This window comes from Stegostoma tigrinum, chromosome 38 (genome assembly GCF_030684315.1).
Source record: "Stegostoma tigrinum isolate sSteTig4 chromosome 38, sSteTig4.hap1, whole genome shotgun sequence".
Lineage (NCBI taxonomy): Eukaryota > Metazoa > Chordata > Chondrichthyes > Orectolobiformes > Stegostomatidae > Stegostoma > Stegostoma tigrinum.
The window spans coordinates 4,115,290-4,139,854 of record NC_081391.1 but is presented as its reverse complement, the minus strand read 5'-3'; the positions used below and the strand labels follow the sequence as shown (position 1 = coordinate 4,139,854).

General features: G+C 44.1%; 1 protein-coding gene across 2 annotated transcripts in view; it reads right to left on the bottom strand.

The window, feature by feature from the left end:
- LOC125447136 (guanylyl cyclase C-like) overlaps positions 1 to 24,565 on the bottom strand; it is a 121,308-nt gene that overhangs the window by 24,380 nt on the left and 72,363 nt on the right. For both annotated transcript variants that reach the window (XM_059640599.1, XM_048521281.2), the window contains exons 18-20: positions 11,560 to 11,697; positions 4,967 to 5,055; positions 4,324 to 4,415 (exon numbers count right to left, since the gene is read on the bottom strand). In XM_059640599.1, coding sequence (XP_059496582.1) covers positions 4,324 to 4,415; positions 4,967 to 5,055; positions 11,560 to 11,697 — 319 coding nt within the window. The remainder of the gene's footprint in view (positions 1 to 4,323; positions 4,416 to 4,966; positions 5,056 to 11,559; positions 11,698 to 24,565) is intronic.

Sequence of the window (24,565 nt, the reverse complement as noted above, 5' to 3'; positions counted from 1 at the left end):
CAGCTGATATAAGCAAAACCCTTGCCACTCTGGTTTTTCTCTTTTCCAACCCCTTCCATCAGGCAGAAGATTTTACACATGTACCAACAGATTCAAGAACAGCTTTCTCCCCACTGTTATTAGATTTCTGAATGGACCTCTCAAAGTTTAAATTTAATGTTGATCTCGCTCTCTGGGCACCTTCCCTGCAGCCATAACACTGTATTCCTCACTCTGTTCTATACCTTAATGCACTTTGTACGGTATGATGTGCCTGTACTGCATGCAAAACAAAACTTTTTGCTGCACCGAGACACATGTGACAATAATAAATGAAATTTTAAAAATCCAACTGTCCTTATCTTTCAAACTCTTTGCTGTTCTCAACATTATCTGCCAGTTCATTATACAGGCTAGTGGAAATCTGGAATCCTCTCACCTGTTAGAGCAGTTGAGGCTGTGGAAGCTGTGGGAGTGAGGATGGGGTAGGAATTGAAGACTTCAAAGTATTTGCCAAATAAACAAATAGACAGAGTTGGGCGGATATATAATGGAGATTAGAAAGATGGCAGGGAAGCTAAATTATTACTTTGTGTCTGCCTTCACTGAGGAAACTACAAAATATCTTGTAGAACTAGAGATCGAACAGATGAAGGAGAATGAGGAATAGATGGAAATTAGAATTAATAAGAGGGTTGTGTTGGAGAAATTATAATATAACTGAAAGATGACAAGTCCCTGGGACCTGTAGCTATGGAGGTTAAGGACGTATTGATGTTCATCTTCCAAAATTCCATAGATTCAAGATGCCTTCAGATTGGAAGGTAGCAAAGGTTACCTCAGTGTGTAAGAAAGGAGGGACAGAGAAAATAGGGAACTACTGACATGTTAGCCTAGTTGTAGTGAAAATGATAGAATCAATTGTAAAGGAATTGATAACTGTTGGATAATAATCTGATTGGCCATAGTCAGGATGAATTTGCAAATGGGAAATCATGTGTGACAAAACTGTTGGAGTTTTTTTTCTGAGGGTGTTATTAGCAGAATTGACGAAGAGGGATGTAGTTTGTTTGCATTTTCAGAAGGTTTTTGATAAACTATGCCACAGATGGTGTGTTAGCATGATAAAAGTATATGGGACAGGATGTAATATAGTGTCATGGATTAAGAATTGGCTAAAGGTAGAAAACAGACAATAGGAATTACCAGTTCTCTCTTGCATTGACAGACTGTGAATGGCGGCATGCCACATAGATAGGCCTAGCTATTCACAATTTATATCGATGATTTGAATTTGGGGACCAGTTTAGTATTTCCCTGTTTGCGATGACACAAAGTCAGGTGGATGATGTAAAGGGGCCTTCAAGAGGATTTGGACAGACTTAGCGGGTAGGCAAGAACACAGCAAATAGAATATGCTGTAGAAAATATGACATTATCCACTTTGGTAGGAGAAATAGATGTGCGGAAGGTTTCTTAAATGGCAAAAGATTAGAAAGTGGAGATGTATAATAGGGCTTGGGTGTTCTCATCAATAAGTCACTGAAGACTAACATGCAGATGCAGCAAGAAATAAGGAGGGTTTCTTAGCTTTTATTGCATGAGGTTTTGAATATTGTTCTTGTTCCCAGGATGGCAGGAATGTTTATTGAAAAGAGATGGGAAAACTGTGCCTATATTCTCTAAGGTTTTGAAGAATGAGAAGAGGAGTGATAGAAAATATTTAAAGGGTTAGAAAGGATCGAAGCATGATTTCCCCTGGATACAGAGTGTAAAACCAATTTCAAAAAATGAAGGACTTATTCTACAGCAGAGAATAGCTTTTAATCAGAGAGTTGTAAATCTTTGGAATTCCTTATCCCAGAGGGTTCAGTAAATTCAGTTACTCATTATATTTAAGGTAGAGATTGACATATTTCTAAATATTGGTGACGTAAACAGATATGGAATGGTGTGGGAAAATGGCACTGAAGCTGCTAATGAGCCATGATCATATTGAATGACAGAGCAGGCTAAACACGCTGATTGACTTACTCCTGTATTCCTTTATGGATATTAAGGCTTATGAAATGAAAGCAGGTAAATTTATTTGTTCATGGGGTGCATGTTGTAAATCCCTAGTTATGCTGGAGAAGAGAAGGATGAGATGTTGCCTTGAACTGCTGAAGTCCTTGGGATGTAGGGACATTTGCAATACCGTTAGGAAGGGAGATCCAGGATTTTGAACCAGTGACAGTGAAGGAATGGTGATATAGTTGCAATTCAGGATAGTACACAGCTTGCACGAGAACCTGGAGCGGTGGCATTCCTGTGTACCTGCTGCTCTTGTCCTACTGGGTGGTAGAGGTCATAGGTTTAGAAGGTGCTGTGAAAGGAGTATTACTGAGTTAGTACGATCCTTCTTGTAGATAGTGCACACTGCCACCTCTGTGCATCGATGGTGAAAAGAATGAATATTGAAGATAGTGAATGGCATGCCAATCAGGTGAGATATTTTGTCCTGGATGGTGTCAAGCTTCTTGAGTTTTGTTGGAGCTGCACTCATCCAGGCAAGTATTCCATTCCACTCCTAACCTGTGCCTTGTAGATGGTGAACAGGTCCTAGGAGACAGGAGGTGAGTTACTTGCTACAGAATTCATAGATTTTAAGCTGCTGTTAAAGCCACAGTGATCATATGATTGGACTAGTTCAATTTTTGATCAATGGTAACCCTCCACGATGTTGGTAGTGGGACATCCAACAACAGCAATGCAATTGACTGTCAGAGAGTGATGGTTAGATTCTCTTGTTGGATATGCTCATTGCCTAGCATTTCTGTGGCACAAATGTTACCTGTCATTTATCAGCACAAGCCCAGGTGTTTTCCAGCGTATGAAAATGGACTGTTTCAGTTGTCTGAGGAATTGCAAATGGTGCTGAACATAGTGCAATCATCAGAAAATAATCCCTACTTTTGACCTTATGATGAAGGGAAGGTGATTGATAAAGCAGCTGAAGATGTTTGGGGCTAGAACATTACACCGAGGAGTGTCACAAAGCTGTCTGGAATTGAGGTGATTCATCTCCAACAGCAAATATCTTCCTTTGTGCTAAAAAAGACTTTAATCAGTGGGCAGTCTTTTCCCAGTCTAGTTTTGTTAGGGCTCCTTGATGTCACATTCATTCAAATACTGTCCTGATATCAAGGGCAATCAGTTTCATCTCACCTCTGGAATTCAGCTCTTTTGTACATATTTGGACTAAGGCTGTAATGAGGTCAGGAGCCGAGTGGCCCTGACACAGCCCAACAAAAGCATCAGTTAGCAGATTCTGCCTTTGCAGATTGTATCTTTAAATGTCCCTTAACAACGCTGTCAATGACCTCTACCATCACTTCGCCGATGAATAAAGAGTTGACTTGTTGTCCAGGTTGACTTTTCCCTCGCTCTTTGTATGATCTTATAGAAATTTATAAAATCATGAGGGGCATGGATAGGGCGAATAACCAAGGTCCTTTTCCCAGGGTAGGGTAGTTCAAAACTAGAGAGCATAGGTTTAAGGTGAGAGGGAAAAGATGTGAAAAATCTAAGGGGCAACTTTTTCAAGCAGGTGCATGTATCAAATAAGCTGCCAGAGGAAGTAATGGGGTTGGGTATAATAATTACATTTAAAAAGCATCTGGATGGGTACATGAATAGGAAGTGTTCAGAGAAACATGGGCAAAATGTTGGCAAATTGTGCTAGATTAATTTAGGATATCTGATCAGCATGGATGAGTTGGACTGAAGGGTCTGTTTCTGTGTTGCACAATTCTATGATTCTTTGGCAGGACACATTAATTTTCCACATTGTCATGTAGATGCTAGATGTTACAACTGAATTGGAACAACTCGTTTAATGGCATAGCTAGTTCCAGAGCACAAGCCCCCAATTGCTGGGATGTTGTCAGAGTATGTAACCTATAAAGTCTTCAATGTTGGCATCTGCTTCTTGATATCATATGGAGTGAATTAAACTGGCTGAAGACTGGTGTCTGTGACATTGGGGATCTCTGGAGGAGGCCACGATGGGTCATCCACTTGGCATGCCTGCCTGAACATTGATGCAAGTATTTATTAATTGAGTTAAGATGCTAGTTAGCCATAATCTAATTGAAAGGTACAAGTGGCATGGGGTGGGGTGGTGCTGAACAGACTATTGCTTTTCCTAGGTTACAATTTTTCTATGTAAATCAAAATCGGAAAGTTATCTTATACAGGATTGTGTGTCTTTGCAACACTATGAAGACCATTCTTACATGTTCCCTGTGAGGGACATGCAGTTTATATGTAGTTATGTACAGAATTCACTCCATCTGTACTAACCTGAATATCTTGCCCAGCAAGGCCTCAATTCTCTTGCAATCTGGTCGTTTTTCTGAATCTTCTTCCCAGCAATTTCTGATGAGCCCATACACCTGGATACAGAAGGTCACATGGACAATCAGACGGAGACACAGAGGTTGATCGGACTGATACATAGAGTGAAACTAACAGGAGCCTTCAGTCCAACTTATCCATGCTGATCAGATACCCTAAATTAATCTAGCCCAATTTGCCAACATTTTGCCCATGTTTCTCTGAACACTTCCTATTCATGTACCCATCCAGATGCTTTTTAAATGTAATTATTATACCCAACCCCATTACTTCCTCTGGCAGCTTATTTGATACATGCACCTGCTTGAAAAAGTTGCCCCTTAGATTTTTCACATCTTTTCCCTCTCACCTTAAACCTATGCTCTCTAGTTTTGGACTCCCCTACCCTGGGAAAAGGACCTTGGTTATTGGCTTAACCAGACAAGGGCAAATGGTTAATCAAACTGAAACACCAGGGCACGGGGGTTAATTAGACCTGGAACTGAACGGAAAGACGACAAACTAGAAATGATCTAAAAAATTAAGAATTTAATCTGCTTTGGAACCAGAGGGATACGGGATTAATCAGATTTGTTCTGAACACAGTTACCTCTAGTTCTTTGTCATTAGATGTTTCCAGGGGAAGGTCAGGTCGAAACACCTCACTCCCATTTGCTAACATTACTCTCTTTAACTTCTCTAGAGAAAAAGTGAAAAAATATGCCATTTAACAAGAGGAACAGGGTCAACAATTGACAGTATCAGTAAAAACATCATTCCAATAGTTTTAAGTTGTGACATTTGAAGGAATACATGGGAAGTATTAGGAATTTTCAGACTCTCTGACAGACAACGGATAAAGGATTGTGGAGAATAGACTGGCAAGTGGGGTTGAGACCACAAATAGATTAGCCATGATCTTATTGAATAGTGGAATATACAAACAAAGCCCTTTGAGAACGTTCCGCCATTTAATAAGATTGTGACTAATTTGATCACGTTAGAAAATCCAAATTCCCACCAAGCCTGATAACCCTCCACATCATTTCCCTGATGACCAATAATCTATCTACCTTTGCCTTCCGCCTGGATTGCTATCAAGGATTAGTTTTGGATTGTGCGTTGTCTGACAAACTCACCATCTGTAAGGCATGAGGCAGAAGTGTGATGGAATACTTCCCACTTGTCCAAATGTGTGCAATTCCAACAACACTTCGCTTAACTTGATTCAGAACAAAGTAGCCTACGTGATTGGCACCACACATGCATAACCATTCACTCCCTCCACAACTTGATGCTCAGTGGCAGCTATGCATATCAACTACAAGATAAAAACTGTAGAAATTTATCAAGAGTCTGAAGTTAGCACCTTCCAAACCCATCATCACTATGAGGTAGAAGGACAAGGGCAGCAGATACATGGAACATCATTAGCTGCAATTTTCAGTCTCAGTTATTCTGAACGTTTTATTTCTTTATTTTTCCAATTTATTCCTATCATCTGTAATTCTGTACTTCTTTTTTCTTTATTTTTCTTTTTTTCCCTATGAACTTGTACTTAAGAATCTGTTCCTAGGTACCTTTGTATGTAAATGGTGTCTTAAGTGGCAACTTGTAAATTCTTCATTGCATTCATTTGAGTACATGTAACAACAAAGCTCATTCTAATTATAATGTATTTATTTATTTGGTTTATTCAATGTCACGCATATCTTGTTACAAAATACAATGAAAACTATTCTATAGTACAGCCATTCTCCAGTAACACCTTAAAACACTGAAAATTGAACCTAAACATAACTTAAAGGCAGAAAAATGAAGAAACAAAGAAATTTTACCATTCTTTCACTGCCACTAGATTAAAACTGTGGAACTCTCACTCTAACAGCGTGCTGTGGGTCTGCCTACATCAAATAGACTGCAGCAGATCAAGGAGGGGGATGGGGCAATAAATTCTGGCTCACTCATCGACGCTCACATTCCATGAATCATAAATGAGTAAAAAAAAGTACTTGGAGGGAAATATTTGCTAGGCTATGGGGGGAGGGCAGGGAGAGTGGAACTAATTGAATAGCTTTTTTAAAGAGTTGGCATAGGAACTGAAGGGTCAAATGGTCTCACTATATTCCATATCATTCCTTGATTTATTACCTTCAGCAACCTGCAATTGGTGGAACAACAATAAAACTTGAAGGACCAGAGTACTACACACTCTCTTATACAGAGTAAGATTAAGCAGAAAAGGTCCACCTTTCAAATGTCGGGTTGCTCATACAGTGAGTACCAAGTGAATGAAGGAAGGTCAGAGGGGAAATTAAAGACATGGAAAGGGGGAGTTTGAAAAAATACTCACTGTGGCATAAAAGGGAATTCAAAAGTTTTCTACATATCTATAAAAAGCAAAATGATAAGAGAAGGAAAAGTAGAACTAATGCGGCACTAAAACAAAGATTTATACATGGGGTCAGAAGACTTGGCTGAAACATTAAATTCATTTGCACTGTTGTTTTTTTACCAGCAGAAGAAGATATTGTGTCAATGATAAAGATAAGACATTTAAGATCATGGATGGGTTAAAAATTTATGAAGAAAAAGTATCAGAAAGGCTGGTTACTGAGGATACAGATGGAAGTATGGATGGAAATTGGGGAGATGTTGGTCCTGATTTTCCAATCCTTCTTAAATACTGGGATAGTGCCAGAGGACTACAGAATTGCAAATGTTACACTTGGCTAAAAATAAAGTGGTAAGATAAGCCTAATGACTAAAAGTCAGTCAGTTTTTCCAAGCAGTAGAAAAGCTTTTAGAAATGGTAATCTTTAATACATATTTTGGAAAAATCTTGATTATGTAAGACTCCCAGTGGCAGAACAGCCCAGTAGTCAGCAGTGGTTAGCACTGTTGTCTCACAGTGCCAGCGGCCTGGGTTTGAATCCAGCCTTGGGTGACTGTCTGTGTGGAGTTTGCATGTTCCCCCTGTGTATGTGTGGGCTCCCTCAGTTCTGGGTTCTCCAGTTTCCACCCATAGTTCAAAGATGTGCAGGTTAGGTGGATTGGTCATGATGAATTGTCATCGTAGTGTCCAAGGATGTGTGGGGTAGCCTGGGAAATGTTGGCTTACAGGGATAGGGCATGGGAGTAGGAGTAGGTCTTGCTGGGATGGTCTTTTAAGAATCAGTAGCAACTTGATGGGCCAAATAGCCTGCATCCACACTGTACGGATTCTCTGATTCTTCTCTGATCCTAGTAGGCACCAATCTAAGGTGAACGGCAAGGATCCAGAATACACTGCCTGAGAGTGTAGATTCACTCATGGTTTTGTAAAGGAATTGGATATACACCTGAAGCAAAACAATTTGCTTGGCTATAGGGCCAAAGGCGTGACTAAATGAATTGCTCTTGTAGATAGCTTGCAGAGAGTGGGCTGAATAGTCTCCAACTGTGTGATTGCATGATTCACTATTCAAGACAAACATTGCTAGAATCAAGGGGTGAGTAATTACACTGCACATACCTATGGGTGTGCAGCAACCCAGATCGTGCTCACCAACTGTCCCTTTTAAGATATCCTACGTGCTCAAATATATAAAGATAAAGCTGCTGCGCATAACAAATAAAATTTAAACCTGACATTGGGCAGTGAGAATGAGACAAGGAGATGGAGTTTATGCAGCAGATCAACCATGGATGATGGAGCAGGCTTAAGAGGCCACATGGTGACACCTACTTATGTTCTTCTCAACAGACATAAACAGCAGCTTTAATTGCTCTGCATTTCTAATTTAGTGGTTGTAGCAGGCTGCATCTCCATTGGGATGGTAGCGTTTACCTTAAAGGTACAAAAGGAATTTCCTCACCAAAGTAATCTCAAAGTACTTTACAAGCAATTAAATATTTTCTGAAATGCAACTTAATAGAATTCTTTGAGGAAGTGACAAAGTTGATAGATGAGGAAGGGCTGCAGATGTCATATACATGGACTTTAGTAAAGCATTTGATAAAGTTCCCCATGGTAGACTGATGGAGAAAGTGAAGTCTCATGGGGTCCAGGGTGTACTAGCTAGATGGATAGAGAACTGGCTGGGCAACAGGAGACAGAGAGTTGTAGTGGAAGGGCATTTCTCAAAATGGAGAACTGTGACCAGTGGTGTTCCACAGGGATCCATGTTGGGACCACTGTTGTTTGTAATATATATAAATGATCTGAAAGAAGGTATAGATGGTCTGATTAGCAAGTTTGTAGATGACACTAAGATTGGTGGAGTAGCAGATAGTGAAGGAGACTGTTGGAGAATGCAGCAGAACATAGGTAGATTGGAGAGTTGGGCGGACACATGGCAGATGGAGTTCAATCCGGGCAAATGCGAGGTGATGCAATTTGGAAGAACCAAATCAAGAGCGAAATATACAGTAAATGGAAAAGCCTGAGGAAAATTGATGCACAGAGAGATCTGGGTGTTCAGGTCCATTGTACCCTGAAGGTGGCAATGGAGGTGGATAGAGTGGTCAAGAAGGCATACGGCATGCTTTCATTCATCAGACGGGGTACTGAATACAAAGAGTTGGCAGGTCATGTTACAGTTGTATAGGACTTTGGTTCAACCACATTTGGAATACTGCGCACAGTTCTGGTTGCCACATTACCAAAAAGATGTGGATGCTTTGGAGAGGGTGCAGTGGAGGTTCACCAGGATGTTGCCTGTTTTGGAGGGCGCTAGCTATGAAGAGAGGTTGAGCAGATTAGAATTATTTACATTAGAAAGACGGAGGTTGAAGGGCGACCTGATTGAGGTCTACAAAATCATGACAGGTATAGATAGGATGGATAGCAAGAAGCTTTTTCCCAGAGTGGGGGACTCAGTTACAGGGGGGTCACGATTTCAAAGTGAGAGGGGAAAAGTTTAAGGGAGATATGCATGGAAAGTTCTTTGCGCAGAGGATGGTGGGTGCCTGGAACGTGTTGCCAGCGGAGATGGTAGAGGCGGGCATGATAGCATCATTTAAGATGTATCTGGACAGATACATGAATGGGCAGGGAGCAGAGGGATACATATCCTTGGAAAATAGGCGACAGGTTTAGATACAGGATCTGGATCAGCACAGGCTTGGAGGGCATAAGGGCCTATTCCTGTGCTGTAATTTTCTTTGTTCTTTGCTCAATTTGCACACAGCAGGCTAAAACAAACATCACTACAACAATGATGAGACAATGTGTTTTTATTGATACAAAATGTTGGTTGAGGGAAAATATCCAAGACATTCAGACAGCTCCTAATTTTTTCAAACTAGCACTATATCATCTGATTGGTCAGATAGGGCCTTAATTTAATATCTCATAAAAAGATTAGATCAGAAGTCAGACAACACTGAGTTATAGTCCAACAGATTTATTTGATATCACAAACTTTCGAAGCATTGCCCCTTCACCTGATGAACAGACAATGCTCTGAAAGCTATGGTTTCAAATAAGCCTGTTCGAGTCTAAACTGATGTCATCTGATTTCTGGCCTTGTCCACCCCAGCACGTCCACATCATCATAAAAAGATAACACCTTAAGTGGTGCAGCAATCTCTTGTTACTATACTGGAGAATTAATTTGGATTTTGTGCTCAAAGTTATAAATCCAGGGACTAACAATCATCCTATTTAACAGTAACATTCCACAATGAAGTTTCCATAATAGTTTTGCTGGAAATCTGGAAAGCAGGAAGTATCAAATGTACAGGCTAAAATAACAAATTCAACTTAGTTGCATGAATAATTTAAAGAAACAATGGGACATAAAAGATTATAACACGAAAACATAATCCTGCAATAATCCAGAATGGATTAAGAGGTCCTCAAATTTGAGTGGGCCTTGCTTAAAATTGAACAAGTTGCGCATCAACACAGCATTCAGCCAATTAGATCTCCTTTTGTGGAGGTATTGCAACTTAAAATTTTGTCATGGCAAAGTTAGCTGGCAACAATACTCATTGAGCGATTCTTCTTGAAATCACAGAAATGAAACATCCAACTTCAGCAGGTAAGAGAGATGTTAAATGGCCTGGTAATCTTTGTTTCAAAGGGAATGGGATATAAAAACAGGCGGGTCTTGCTGAAATAATACTTGGTACAAGACAAACCGCACCTGGAATACTGTGAACTGTTTCAGTTTCCTTACTGAAGGAAACATATCCTGACATTGGAAGCAACTCTTAGAAGGTTCACTAGGTTAATTTTGGGTATGAAAGATTTCTTAAGAGTTGAGGTTGAGTTAGTTGGGCGCATACACAACTGAGTTTAGAAGAATGAGAGGAGATCTCATTGAAAAATACAATCCCTCAATCAACATCAGAAAATTAATGTCTGGTCACTATCACATTGCTGTTTATGGCAGCTGAGAGGAAAAAGATTTAAAAGGGACCTGAGGGGTACCTTTTTCACATAGAGGGTGGGTCGTATGTGGAATGAACTGCCTGGGGAAGTGGTAAATGCAGATACAGTTACAACATGTTAAAGACATCTGGACAGTAACATGAATTGGAAAGGTTTAGAGGGATATGGGCCAAATATAGGCAAGTAGCACTAGTTCAGTTGGGTAACTTGGTCAGCATGGATGAGTTAGTTCGAAGGGTCTGTTTCCATGTTGTATGACTCTGTGACTCTATATCCTCAGGGTGCTGGACTGGGTAAATACGGAGGGGCTGTATCCCCTTGTGGAAGAGTCTAGGGTCAGAAGGTACAATTTCAGAGCAAGGATCTGTGCATTCAAGAAACAGATGAGGAACTTTTTGTTTGCTCAGAGAGTAATGAATCTATGGAATTCTTCACATTAAAGGGCTAGGGAAACAGGATAGTTAAGTGCAGCCAAGTCTGAGATAGATTTTTATTTAGTAAAGAAATTATAGGTTATGGAGAAAAGCCAGAAAAGTGGAGTTGAGGATTATCAGGTCAGCAATAATCTTATTGAAAGGTACAGCAGACTCAATGGGCGAAAGAGATTATTTATGCCTCTATGTCTTATAGTTTTACGGTCTTAACCTTCAAAAATGATGGGAGGGTAATTGGAAAATAGTTATTTTGTTGTCTATTGGTCCCATTGTGTTGAGTAGGGAGAAATAGAGCAACATTGTTCAGATATTTTGGTCAAAAAACTATCAATATACCCCTGGACTTTCAATAATAGCTCTAATTAGTTAAATAGTAGCTGCATCCATTACCTGCAACATCGCTGCACGATTGAGTATAGAAGGTCTCTCTCCGATAAATGATTTCCTGACCTATAATGCCAAAACTGTACGTGTCACCTTTCTGAGATACTCCCTCCTGTCGTAGGTGCTCAGGAGCTGTCCACAGGTCTAGGTGGTGAGGTGGAAAAGAAAAAGAGATAGTTAAATACACTGAACATTTTGTAGAGACAAGTAGAGACATTTTAAGAAAAGAACTTAAAACTACACCTCAGATTTCACACATTCGAGACATCCCAAGATGCTTCACAGTTAATGAAGTGTTTTGTGATGTACAGCAGCTATTTTACACATAGTAAGTTCCCACAACCAGCAATGAGATAAAGACCAGAGACAACGGGAGCTGCAGATGCTGGAGAATCCAAGATAACAAAGTGTGGGGCTGGATGAACACAGCAGGCCAAGCAGCATCTCAGGAGCACAAAAGCTGACTTTTCGGGCCGAGACCCTTCATCAGAAAGGGGGATAGGGAGAGGGTTCTGGAATAAATAGGGAGAGAGGGGGAGGCGGACCGAAGATGGATAGAGGAGAAGATAGGTGGGGAGGTAGGGAGGGGACAGGTCAGGCCGGGGAGGACAGTCAGGCCAAGGAGGCGGGATAAGGTTAGTAGGTGGGAAATGGAGGTGTGGCTTGAGGTGGGAGAAGGGGATAGGTGACAGGAAGAACAGCTAAGGAGGTGAGGACGAGCTGGGCTGGTTTTGGGATGCAGTGGGGGGAGGGGACAAACTGGGCTGGTTTTGGGATGCAGTGGGGGAAGGGGAGATTTTGAAGCTTGTGAAGTCCACATTGATACCATTGGGCTGCAGGGTTCCCAAGCGGAATATGAGTTGCTGTTACTGCAACCTTCGGGTGGCATCATTGTGGCACTGCAGGAGGCCCAGGATGGACATGTCGTCTAAGGAATGGGGGGTGGAGTTAAAACGGTTCACGACTGGGAGGAGCAGTTATTTATTGCGAACCGAGCGGAGGTGTTCTGCAAAGTGGTCCCCAAGCCTCCGCTTGGTTTCCCCAATGTAGAGGAAGCCACAACGGGTACAGTGGATACAGTATACCACATTGGCAGATGTGCAGGTGTTCATCTGCTTGATATGGAAAGTCATCTTGGGCCTGGGATGGGGGTGAGGGAGGATGTGTGGGGACAAGTGTAGCAATTCCTGCGGTTGCGGGGGAAGGTGCCAGGTATGATGGGGTTGGAGGGGTGTGTGGAGCAGACAAGGGAGTCCTGGAGAGAGTGGTCTCTTCGGAAGGCAGACAAGGGTGGGGATGGCAAAATGTCTTGGGTGGTGGGGTTGGATTGTAGATGGCGGAAGTGTTGGTGGATGATGCATTATATCCGGAGGTTGGTGGTGTGATATGTGAGGACTAGTGGGATTCTCTTTGGGTGGTTATTGTGGGGGCAGGGTGTGAGGGATGTGTTGCGGGAAATGCAGGAGACACGGTCAAGGGCGTTCTCGACCACTGCAGGGGGGAAGTTGCGGTCCTTGAAGAACGCGGACATCTGGGATATGCGGGAGTGGAATGCCTCATCCTGGGAGCAGATGCGGCGGAGGCGAAGGAATTGGGAGTAGGGGATGGAATTTTTGCAGGGGGGTGGGTTGGAGGAGGTGTATTCTAGGTAGCTGTGGGAGTCGGTAAGCTTGAAATGGACAACAGTTTCTAGCTGGTGGCCTGAGATAGCGACAGATAGGTCCAGGAAGGTGAGGGATGTGTTGGAGATGGCCCAGGTGAACTTGAGGTTGGGGTGGAAGATGTTGGAGGAGTGGATGAACTGTTCGAGCTCCTCTTGGGAGCAAGAGGCGCACTGATACAGTCATCAATGGAACAGAGGAAGAGGTGGGGTTTGGGGCCAGTGTAGGTGCGGAATAGGGACTGTTCCACGTAACCTACAAAGCAGCAGGCATAGCTTGGGCCCATGTGGGTACCCATGGCCACCCCCTTTGTCTGTAGGAAGTGGGAGGAATCGAAAGAGAAGTTTTTGAGGGTGAGGACCAGTTCGACTAGGCGGATGAGGGTGTGGGTGGAGGGGGACTGGTCAAGCCTGCGGGACAGAAAGAAGCGGAGGGCCTTGAGGCCATCTGCATGAGGAATGCAGGTATATAGGGACTGGATGTCCATGGTGAAAATGAGGCTTTGGGGACCAGGGAATTGGAAGTTCTGGAGGAGGTGGAGAGTGTGGGTGATATCTCGGTTGTAGTTGGGGAGTTCCTGGGCCAAGGGGGAGAAAATGGAGTCCAGATGGGGAGGAGGAAGTAAAAGGTAGGTATTACCTTTTGCAGTTGCAGGAGAAGGTGTCCTGAGGCTGTGGGGGCCTGTTCGACGTAAAAGGACAGTGGAATAAAGGGGACAATCCTTGTGGAAGGCTGACAAGAGAGGGGAGGAGAATATGTGTCAGGTGGTTGCATTCTGCTGGAGGTGGCAGAAATAGTGGCTAATGATCCTTTCGATGTGGATGCTGAAGGATGGAAGGTGAGGACAAAAGGGACCTAATCGCTGTTGTCGGAGGGAAAAGAGGAGGTGAGGGCTGAAGTGTGGGAGATGGGTTGGACCCAGCTGGGGAATCCTCGGTTGAGGAAGAACGTAGACATTTTGGAAGGCCCCTTATTGTAGTTGACATCATCAGAACTGATGCAACTGAGATGGAGGAACTAGGAGAATGGAATAGAGTCTTTATAGGAGGCAGGGTGTGAGGATGCACATCCAAGGTAACTGTGGGAATCAATAGGTTTGTAGTGGATATTGGTGGGTAGCCTATCCCCAGAAATAGAAACAAAGATGTCAAAGAAGGGAGAGCAGGAATTAGAAACGAACCAGGTGAAGGTGACAACATGGTGGAAATTGGAAGTGAGATAGATAAACTTTTTCAATTAGTAACGAGAGAGGAAAGCTCCACCGAACATGTCATCAATATTCTGGAGAAAGATTGTGGGAGGAGCCCTGAGTAAGACTGGAACAAGGAATGTTGAACATGTCCTGCGAAGAGACAGGTGTAAGTGCGGTGCATGTGGGGTACCCCTGGCCAATCCTTTGACCTGAAGAAAGTGAGAGGAGTTAAAAGAGAAATTGTTCAGATTGAGAATGAACTTGTCCAGGGAGACGAGTGTGGTGGTCGAAGGGGCTGTTCAGGCCATTTTTCCATAAACAAGCAGACAGCCCTGAGACCATCCTGACAGGGGATGGATGTATAACAGATGTGCACATCTATGGTAAGCAGGAAGCCATTGGAACCTGCAAACTGGAAATTCTGAAACCGACGTAAAGGGAAACTGTAGACGTAAATGGGAAGGGACCGTTCAAGGGAAGAAAAAAATCAAGTTGAGGTAGGAAGAGATGAGCTCTGTGAGGCACGAGCAAGCAGAAATAATGGGTCTGCCCCGGCTTTTGGGAAGGAGGAACAAGCACACTGAGTGGGGTTGGGAGACTACAAGTTTGGAGGCAGGGTAGGGAAATTACCAGTTGAAATGAAATTAGTGACCATTGTGGTCACCTGATATTCCATGGTGGAGCCATACTCCAGGGGAGATAGGACGAGGTGTTTGAGAGCTGGTGCTCAGGATCTGCAATGTAGATGTTTAGTATGCCAGACAACAGCAGCACCACCCTTATCAGCAGGCTTGATTGTAAGGTCAGAATTGGTTCTCAAAGCACCAAGTGCAGTCAGTTCAGCCAGACACAGGTTGCAATAGGTGAAGGGGGCAGACAAATTGAGGCAACCAATGTGACATCATCAGTTCTCGATGAACAGCCAAGTGCAAGTAAAAGACTCAAGGGAGATGTCTAGGTGGAGGGAGAATGTTGGAGGTATGCGAAGGAGACTCCACAGCCCAACGACACCTTCCCCTGCAACCACAGAAGGTGTAAGACCTGCCCATTTACTTTCTCTCTCCTCAGTATCCAAGGTCCGAGACACACCTTCCAGGTGAAGCAGCAATTTATCTGCACTTCACTCAATCTAGTCTGCTGCATTAGCTGTCACGATGTAGAGGTTTCGTCTGCATTGAGGAGACCAAGTGTAGACTGGGTGACCACTTCACAGAACACCTGCGTCCTATCCACAGAAATGACCCTGAACTTCCAGTTGCCTGCCATTTCAACACACCACCGTGTTCCCTGGCCAACATCTCTGTTGCAGACTTACTGCAATGCTCCAGCACAGGTCAACGTAAGCTGGAAGAACAGTACCTCATTTTCTGCTTGGGAACGCTATAGCTTCCTAGACTCAATATCGAGTTCAACAATTTTAGGTCTTTGGGGCACCTTTACCCCAGCCCCCACACACCAGCCTTGTGATCACATGGGCTGCTTCCACACACAGCCCATCATCAGTTACTAATAATTCCCAGTAGCAACTATTCATTCCCCAGACTGACCTTATCCGATTCCTTTGTCTGTCCAACAGTTTATCTCTCTCTTTGGACTCTATCTCCACCTATCGTTTCCTCTCCTCACCCTCCCACCCCACCTTCTGCATAAATACCAACCTTCTCTTAGCGACCATCAGTTCTGAAGAAGAGTCACAGGATCTGAAATATTAATTCTTGATTTCTGTCTACAGATGCTGCCTGACCTGCTGAGCTTTTCCAGCAATTTCTGTTTTTGTTTTGAAATTGTTTTGCCTGACATCAGTTGAAACATAAATATTGGTGAGGGCATGGGGAAACCTCCCTACGCACTCAGTCACAGAATCATACAGCACAGAAACAGACCTTTTGGTCCAGCCAGTCCATGCCAAACATAATCTCAAACTAAATTAGTCCCACCTATCTGCTCTTGGCTCATAACACTCCAAATCTTTCCTCTCCACATACTTATCCAAGTGTCTTTTAAACATTGTAATTGTACCCACATCCATCACTTCCTCAGAATGTTCATTCTACATGCAAAACACCCTCTGTGTAAAAAAACTGCCTCTCCTATCTTTTTTACTTGTCTCTCCTCTCACCTTAAATGGTGCCCCCAGTCTTGAAACCCTGCATCCTAGGGAAAAGATACCTACCATTAGTCCTAATTATATCCCTCCTTTATAACACTTAAACTCCTACACATCAGAGGAAAAAGTCACAGCTTATCCAACCCATTTTTATAACCCAAACCTTTCATAACCAGCAACATCTTGGAAAATCTTTCTAAACCCTTTCCAGCTTAACAATAACTTTCCTATAATTGGGCTAACAAAACTGGACATGTCTTCAGTGTTATGGTCCTGCATTCTTTCACCTCCACCTATGAAAGTAAAAAGGGCCTCAATTTAACCCACTTCCCATCTTCTTCTCTGTCTGCCTATCTACCCCTGCAGAGCTTCCTAATCACCAAACAGACTCACCTTCTCTTGATACTATCACTTCCACTATGACATCTGCTCTCAAAGTCTACCGCTTCAAACAAGACACTGGACATAGAATCATTTGATGGTTACAGCACTGAAAGAGGCCATTTGGCCCACTGTGTCCATTCTAGACCTCTCCAAGAACAACTCAACCATACCCACTACCCTGCCTTTTCCCCATAGTTCCGCAAATATTTTCTCTTCAGGTAATTATCAAATTTTCTTTTGTATGCCTCAGTTGAATCTGCCTCCATTTCAGGTTGTGCACCTGCATAAGGGAGATTTTCCTCACACTGCCTTTGTTTCTTATGTCATTCACCATTAATCAGTGTTCACTAACTTTGGATCCTCCTGCCAATGAAATAGTTTCCGCTGCCCACCCTTATTCTGATTTTGAACACCAAGGTCATAATTTCCTCCTGACACTCTCTTCTCCAGGAAGAATGGTTCCAGCTCCCCCAATCTATCTGTGTAATTGCAATGTCTCATTCCTGGAACCATCCTCAAGAATCATACCTGCAGCCTCTCTCTCATAAGATGTAATGTCCAGAAATGAACATAATAACTCAGCAGAGGGAAAGCCAGTGTATTATACTGGTTTATCATAATTTCCTTGTTTTTGTACTGTCTCTCCCAGTTTGTAAATTATGTGCATGTATATCTCTGCTTACATCTGTTCCTATATCTCAAACACACTGTTACCTCATCTAAAATCTCAAACACAGTTTCTCCTTAGTAAGTCTGTGTTGGCGTTCTTTAATTAAAATATTGTTGTCTAAGAGACTGCGAAATTTTAAAAAATTCATTCATGAGAACTGGGCATTGCTGACTGGGCCAGCATTTATTGCCCATGCCTTCTTGCCTTTCACAAAATGGATGTGTTGCTGTCCCAAATTATTGCCTCTAAAAGCTTTCGAACCTCCAAGGTTAAGCTGATTTGCCTGCAGTTGCTGCATTTAACCCACAAACAAGATATACAAGATGTAATGTTGCAATGCTCCAATCCTCTGGTACCACCCTTCATAACTAAGGAGGACTGAAAGACAATGGCCAGTACCTTAATTTTCATTCTTACTCCTCTCAGGATTCTTGGCTGCACCTCATCCAGTTCTGGTGTTTTCTTAAGCCTGCCTTTCTAACACCTCTTCTTTTGCAAATCTTTACCCCATCCAGTGTCCTACCTGCATCCTCTATCACTGTGATTGCACAGTATTCTTTTTCTGGTTAAATATTAATGCAAAGTATTAATTTAAAACCTCAGCTATCCCCCTGACTCCACGCGCAAACCGCCATTTTGGTCTTGAAACCGCCCCACCTCTTCATTTCCTGCCCCTTTACTACTTTAAATGGCTTCTAGAGATTTATTTCAAAGAAGACTTTCCTTCTATGTTAACTACCAATATCTTCTCATACTCTTCTTTTTTCCCCTAGTTTGACTTTTATTTTCCTGCTGAAAATTCCACATTCAATCCACGTCTGGTTCTCAGTGGTATTATCTGCCTGACATCTGTCATATGTAGCCTTTTTCTGCTGAATCTCATTGTCTATCCCTTTTGTCAACCAAGGAGCACTGGATTTGTTTCAGAGATAGTAGGAACTGCAGATGCTGGAGAATCTGAGAAAATAAGCCGTAGAACTGGATGAACACAGCAGGCCAAGCAGCATCACCGGAGCAGGAAGGCTGACGTTTTGGGCCCAGACCCATCTTTAGAAATTTCTGAAGATGGGTCTAGGCCCGAAACGTCCGCCTTCCTGCTCCTCTGACGCTGCTTGGCCTGCTGTGTTCATCCAGCTCTACATCTTGTTATCTCAGCACTGGATTTGTTTTCCCCATCTCTTCACATTGTGAGAATATACCTTGACTATATCCAAAGTAACTCCCTTTAAATGCAGCCATTGATTAGTTCCTGTTATCTGCCAAACTTTAATTTCAATTTACCTGGACCAGAACCATTCTTATCCCATTGATGTTGGCCATATACCAATTAATTATCCTTACTTCTAGTTGTTGGCTTATATATACACTCAGCAATGTAATGATTGCTCTATTGTTTAGTTGTTTTAACCAATTGATTCTTCCTTTGTTCCCTCAAGATTATCTTTTCTCTGCAGAATGTGAATCCCCCCCTTATCAATAATGCTACCTTTCCTCTTTGCTTTCCTTCCCTCCCTTCATGAACACCTTATTGGAAGGAATGTTTAGTACCCAGTATAGTCTTTTTCTGAACCTGGTCTTCTTTATTGCCACATAGCAGTCTCACGAGCCATCTCCGCCTGCAGCTTGTGACCTTACTCTGCACATTCACGTATGTGCACAGTAAACCAATTTTAGGCCCACTTATTCTGACCCCACTTTGTACCATACTATTTGCTTCTCTCGTACTTTCTCCTGATTTCCCTGCATTTTGATTTCTCTTCTTAATTCTAATTCCTGGTTCTTTTACCACTGCCAAGTTAGTTTAAACCCTCCTCAAAAGCACTAGTAAATCACCTCTGGAGATAATGATTTGAATCTAGGTGGTTAGAACTTTCAAGCTATCTAGTGTCCTATCTAGTGATTAGTGGTAGAGGTTACACCATCATAATCCAGAGACAAGTCACTGTTCTGCAATAACTTGTAGGTTTATGACATGATAGCAACAAGGATAACTACGTTTGCTCAGATGTAATTACTAGGGCCTTAGGGAGCTGACACAGATGCATTGCTCAGTCTCAAAGCTATGGTAGAACATACTGTTTCCACTCACAGAATATGTGTAACATCATGGAATGGATTGTACCAACATAACATGGCCATTAACCTTTCCACAGATTCATCATTCATCAACTGTCCCTCGCAGACGAGGATGACTGTCTTTCACTTTCAGGGTGAGTCCATAGGTGGCTGTACACACCAGTGCGGCTATTGCAGGCTGTTACATTTGGGGCGGATGGTGGTCATGGGAATGTGTGGGTGGGGTATTGGTCTGACCGCATGCTGCTTTCACTGTTTTCACCTGGCTTCCATTTTTTCCCCAATAGCATGTCTCAATGTATTCGATGCCTTCTCAGATGCTCCTTCTCCACTTAGGACAGTCTTGGGTCAGTGATTCCCAGGTGTCTGAGGGAATGTCACACTTTGCCAGTGAGGCCTTGAGGCTATCACTGATCGGCTTCCTCTGTCCACTTAGGGCTCTCCTGCCACTTTGATGCTGTGAGTAGAGCACTTGCTTGGGGAGTCTTATGTCAGTCATGGGGATGACATATCCAGCCCATCACAGGACACAGAACATGAAACACTACAGCGCAGTACAGGCCCTTCAGCCCTCGATGTTGTGCCGACCTGTGAAACCAAACTGAAGCCCATCTAACCTACACTATTCCATTATTATCCGTATGTTTATCCAATGACCATTTAAATGCCCTTAAACTTGGCGAGTCTACTACTGTTGCAGGCAGGGCATTCCACACCCTTACTACACTCTGAGTAAAGAACCTACTGCTGACTTCTGTCCTATATCTATCAGCCCTCAATTTAAAGCTATGTCCCCTTGCGCTAGCCATCTTTATCCGAGGGAAAAGGCTCTCACTGTCCACACTATCTAATCCTCTGATCATCTTGTATGTCTCTATTAGGTCACCTCTGTCTAATGAAAATAGCCTCAAGTCCGTCAGCCTTTCCTCATAAGACCTTCCCTCCATACCAGGCAACATCCTGGTAAATCTCCTCTGCACCCTTTCCAATGCTTCCACATCCTTCCTATAATGCGGTGACCAGAACTGTATGCAATATTTCAAGTGCGGCAGCACCAGAGCTTTATACAGCTGCAACATGACCTCATGGCTCCAAAACTCAAACCAATAAAACCTACCACACTGTATGCCGTCTTAACAACCCTATCACAGCCAGTAAAGGGTAGTCAGTGCCTCAATGCTGGGGATGTTTGCTTGGTAGAGGATGCTGATCCTGGTGCATCTTTTGTCCCAATGGATTCACAGGATCTTGCGCAGGCAACGTTGGTGGTACTGCTACAGTGCCTTGAAGTGTCTGCTGTAGACAGTGCATATCCCAGAGCCATCTCGGGGGACAGGAACCATCACAGCTTTGTAATGGATTGACACAGTGCAGAAAAGGTGCTTTGGCCCATCGGTGCTGGGCCAACATAACTACCACTACAAGGAGCCTGGTCCATCACATTAATCCCAATTTCCTGCACTTGTCCTACATCCTTTAATGTTATGATATTTAAAGTACTTATCCAAAATTTTTTAAAGGTTGTAAGGCTTCCAGTCTCTGTTACCTTCCCAGGCAGTGCATCCCACATTCTCAGAACCCACTGAGCAAAAAGATACATTTCCCAAATCTCTTCTGAATATCTGACCCCTTATCCTAAAACTATGCCTTCTTGTGATTGACCCCTCAGCCAATGGGAGCAGCTGCTCACTATTCATCCTGTTCATAGCCCTCATAATCTTATACACCTCAATCATGTCTCCCCTCAGTCTTCTTTGTTCTTAAGAAAACAAACCAAATCTATCTGGTCTCTTCTTATAGCTTACTTTCTACATGCTAGGAAACATCTGGTGAACTTCTCCATAAACAAGCTAGAGTATTCACATCCTTCCTGTAGTGAGGTGACCAGAACTGCACACAGTACTCTGGTTGTGGCCTGACCAATAATCTGTACAACTCCAACATTACGTCCTTGCTCTTATAGCCTGATGAAAGCAAATGTCCCAAATGACTTCTTAACCACCTTTTCAGAACCATTAGTTTCTACCACAAATGACACACTTGACCTTGGTACCAAGGAAGCAACATGCCATCCTGGATTCAAGTTGATGGCTAAAGAAACCCCTTACTGTTGAATTCTCTGTCACAATTGCTTTTCCAATCTTCATCTCATCCTCTGTACAGCTTAGTCAGCCGTAATGTGATGGACCAGGCTTTAGATGCACTGCCTAGAGGAGTTATTATCCTCACCAATATTCAGAATGGAATAAAAACTAGTTCTGAGGAAGGGTCACTGGACTTGAAACAGTAACTCTGTTTTCTCCTTCACAAATGCTGCCAGGCCTGCTGAGTTTTTCCAGCAACTTTGTTTTTGTTCAGAATGGAACACTGGTTAGAGGGAAAAATACACTCAGGAGACACCTGTGTTACCTGCCTGGTCCTTCTTTACTGCCTTGGGCCACCAATTCCCTTTCTGCCTGAATACCCTTAAACTGCTGCAGGGTGACCACATCCACAAAAAGGTTCTCCATCCAAAGACATACCAAAATAATCAGATCTGAAGTCTGGAGCTCAATCTGCTGCAGCTGGAGATACCTCCTGCATCTCCTGGGTGCAAAAAGCATCCAGTGGAATTTCCCTGAGATAATGTGAACTGCAGATGCTGGAGAATTCCAAGATAATAAAATGTGAGGCTGGATGAACACAGCAGGCCAAGCAGCATCTCAGGAGCACAAAAGCTGACGTTTCGGGCCTAGACCCTTCATCAGAGAGGGGGATGGGGAGAGGGAACTGGAATAAATAGCGAGAGAGGGGGAGGCGGACCGAAGATGGAGAGTAAAGAAGATAGGTGGAGAGAGTATAGGTGGGGAGGTAGGGAGGGGATAGGTCAGTCCAGGGAAGACGGACAGGTCAAGGAGGTGGGATGAGGTTAGTAGGTAGATGGGGGTGCGGCTTGGGGTGGGAGGAAGGGATGGGTGAGAGGAAGAACCGGTTAGGGAGGCAGAGACAGGTTGGACTGGTTTTGGGATGCAGTGGGTCGGGGGGAAGAGCTGGGCTGGTTGTGTGGTGCAGTGGGGGGAGGGGACGAACTGGGCTGGTTTAGGGATGCAGTTGGGGAAGGGGAGATTTTGAAACTGGTGAAGTCCACATTGATACCATTAGGCTGCAGGGTTCCCAGGCGGAATATGAGTTGCTGTTCCTGCAACCTTCGGGTGGCATCATTGTGGCACTGCAGGAGGCACATGATGGACATGTCATCTAAAGAATGGGAGGGGGAGTGGAAATGGTTTGCGACTGGGAGGTGCAGTTGTTTGTTGCGAACTGAGCGGAGGTGTTCTGCAAAGCGGTCTCCAAGCCTCCGCTTGGTTTCCCCAATGTAGAGGAAGCCACACCGGGTACAGTGGATGCAGTATACCACATTGGCAGATGTGCAGGTGAACCTCTGCTTAATGTGGAATGTCATCTTGGGGCCTGGGATAGGGGTGAGGGAGGAGGTGTGGGGGCAAGTGTAGCATTTCCTGCGGTTGCAGGGGAAGGTGCCGGGTGTGGTGGGGTTGGAGGGCAGTGTGGAGCGAACGAGGGAGTCACGGAGAGAGTGGTCTCTCCGGAAAGCAGACAGGGGTGGGGATGGAAAATTGTCTTGGGTGGTGGGGTCGGATTGTAAATGGCGGAAGTGTCGGAGGATGATGCGTTGTATCCGGAGGTTGGTAGGATGGTGTGTGAGAACGAGGGGGAAATGGACATCAGTTACAAGCTGGTTGCCTGAGATGGAGACTGAGAGGTCCAGGAAGGTGAGGGATGTGCTGGAGATGGCCCAGGTGAACTGAAGGTTGGGGTGGAAGGTGTTGGTGAAGTAGATGAACTGTTCGAGCTCCTCTGGGGATGTCCATTTCAAGCCCACCGACTCCCACAGCTACCTAGAATACACCTCCTCCCACCCACCCTCCTGCAAAAATTCCATCCCCTATTCCCAATTCCTCCGCCTCCACCGCATCTGCTCCCACGATAAGACATTCCACTCCCGCACATCCCAGATGTCCAAGTTCTTCAAGGACCGCAACTTTCCCCCCACAGTGATCGAGAACGTCCTTGACCGCGTCTCCCGTATTTCCCGCAACACATCCCTCACACCCCACCCCCGCCACAACCGCCCAAAGAGGATCCCCCTCGTTCTCACACCATCCTACCAACCTCCGGATACAACGCATCATCCTCCGACACTTCCGCCATTTACAATCCGACCCCACCACCCAAGACATTTTTCCATCCCCACCCCTGTCTGCTTTCCGGAGAGACCACTCTCTCCGTGACTCCCTTGTTCGCTCCACACTGCCCTCCAACCCCACCACACCTGGCACCTTCCCCTGCAACCGCAGGAAATGCTACACTTGCCCCCACACCTCCTCCCTCACCCCTATCCCAGGCCCCAAGATGACATTCCACATTAAGCAGAGGTTCACCTGCACATCTGCCAATGTGGTATACTGCATCCACTGTACCCGGTGTGGCTTCCTCTACATTGGGGAAACCAAGCGGAGGCTTGGAGACCGCTTTGCAGAACACCTCCGCTCAGTTCGCAACAAACAACTGCACCTCCCAGTCGCAAACCATTTCCACTCCCCCTCCCATTCTTTAGATGACATGTCCATCATGTGCCTCCTGCAGTGCCACAATGATGCCACCCGAAGGTTGCAGGAACAGCAACTCATATTCCGCCTGGGAACCCTGCAGCCTAATGGTATCAATGTGGACTTCACCAGTTTCAAAATCTCCCCTTCCCCAACTGCATCCCTAAACCAGCCCAGTTCATCCCCTCCCCCCACTGCACCACACAACCAGCCCAGCTCTTCCCCCCGACCCACTGCATCCCAAAACCAGTCCAACCTGTCTCTGCCTCCCTAACCGGTTCTTCCTCTCTAACCGGTTCTTCCTCTCACCCATCC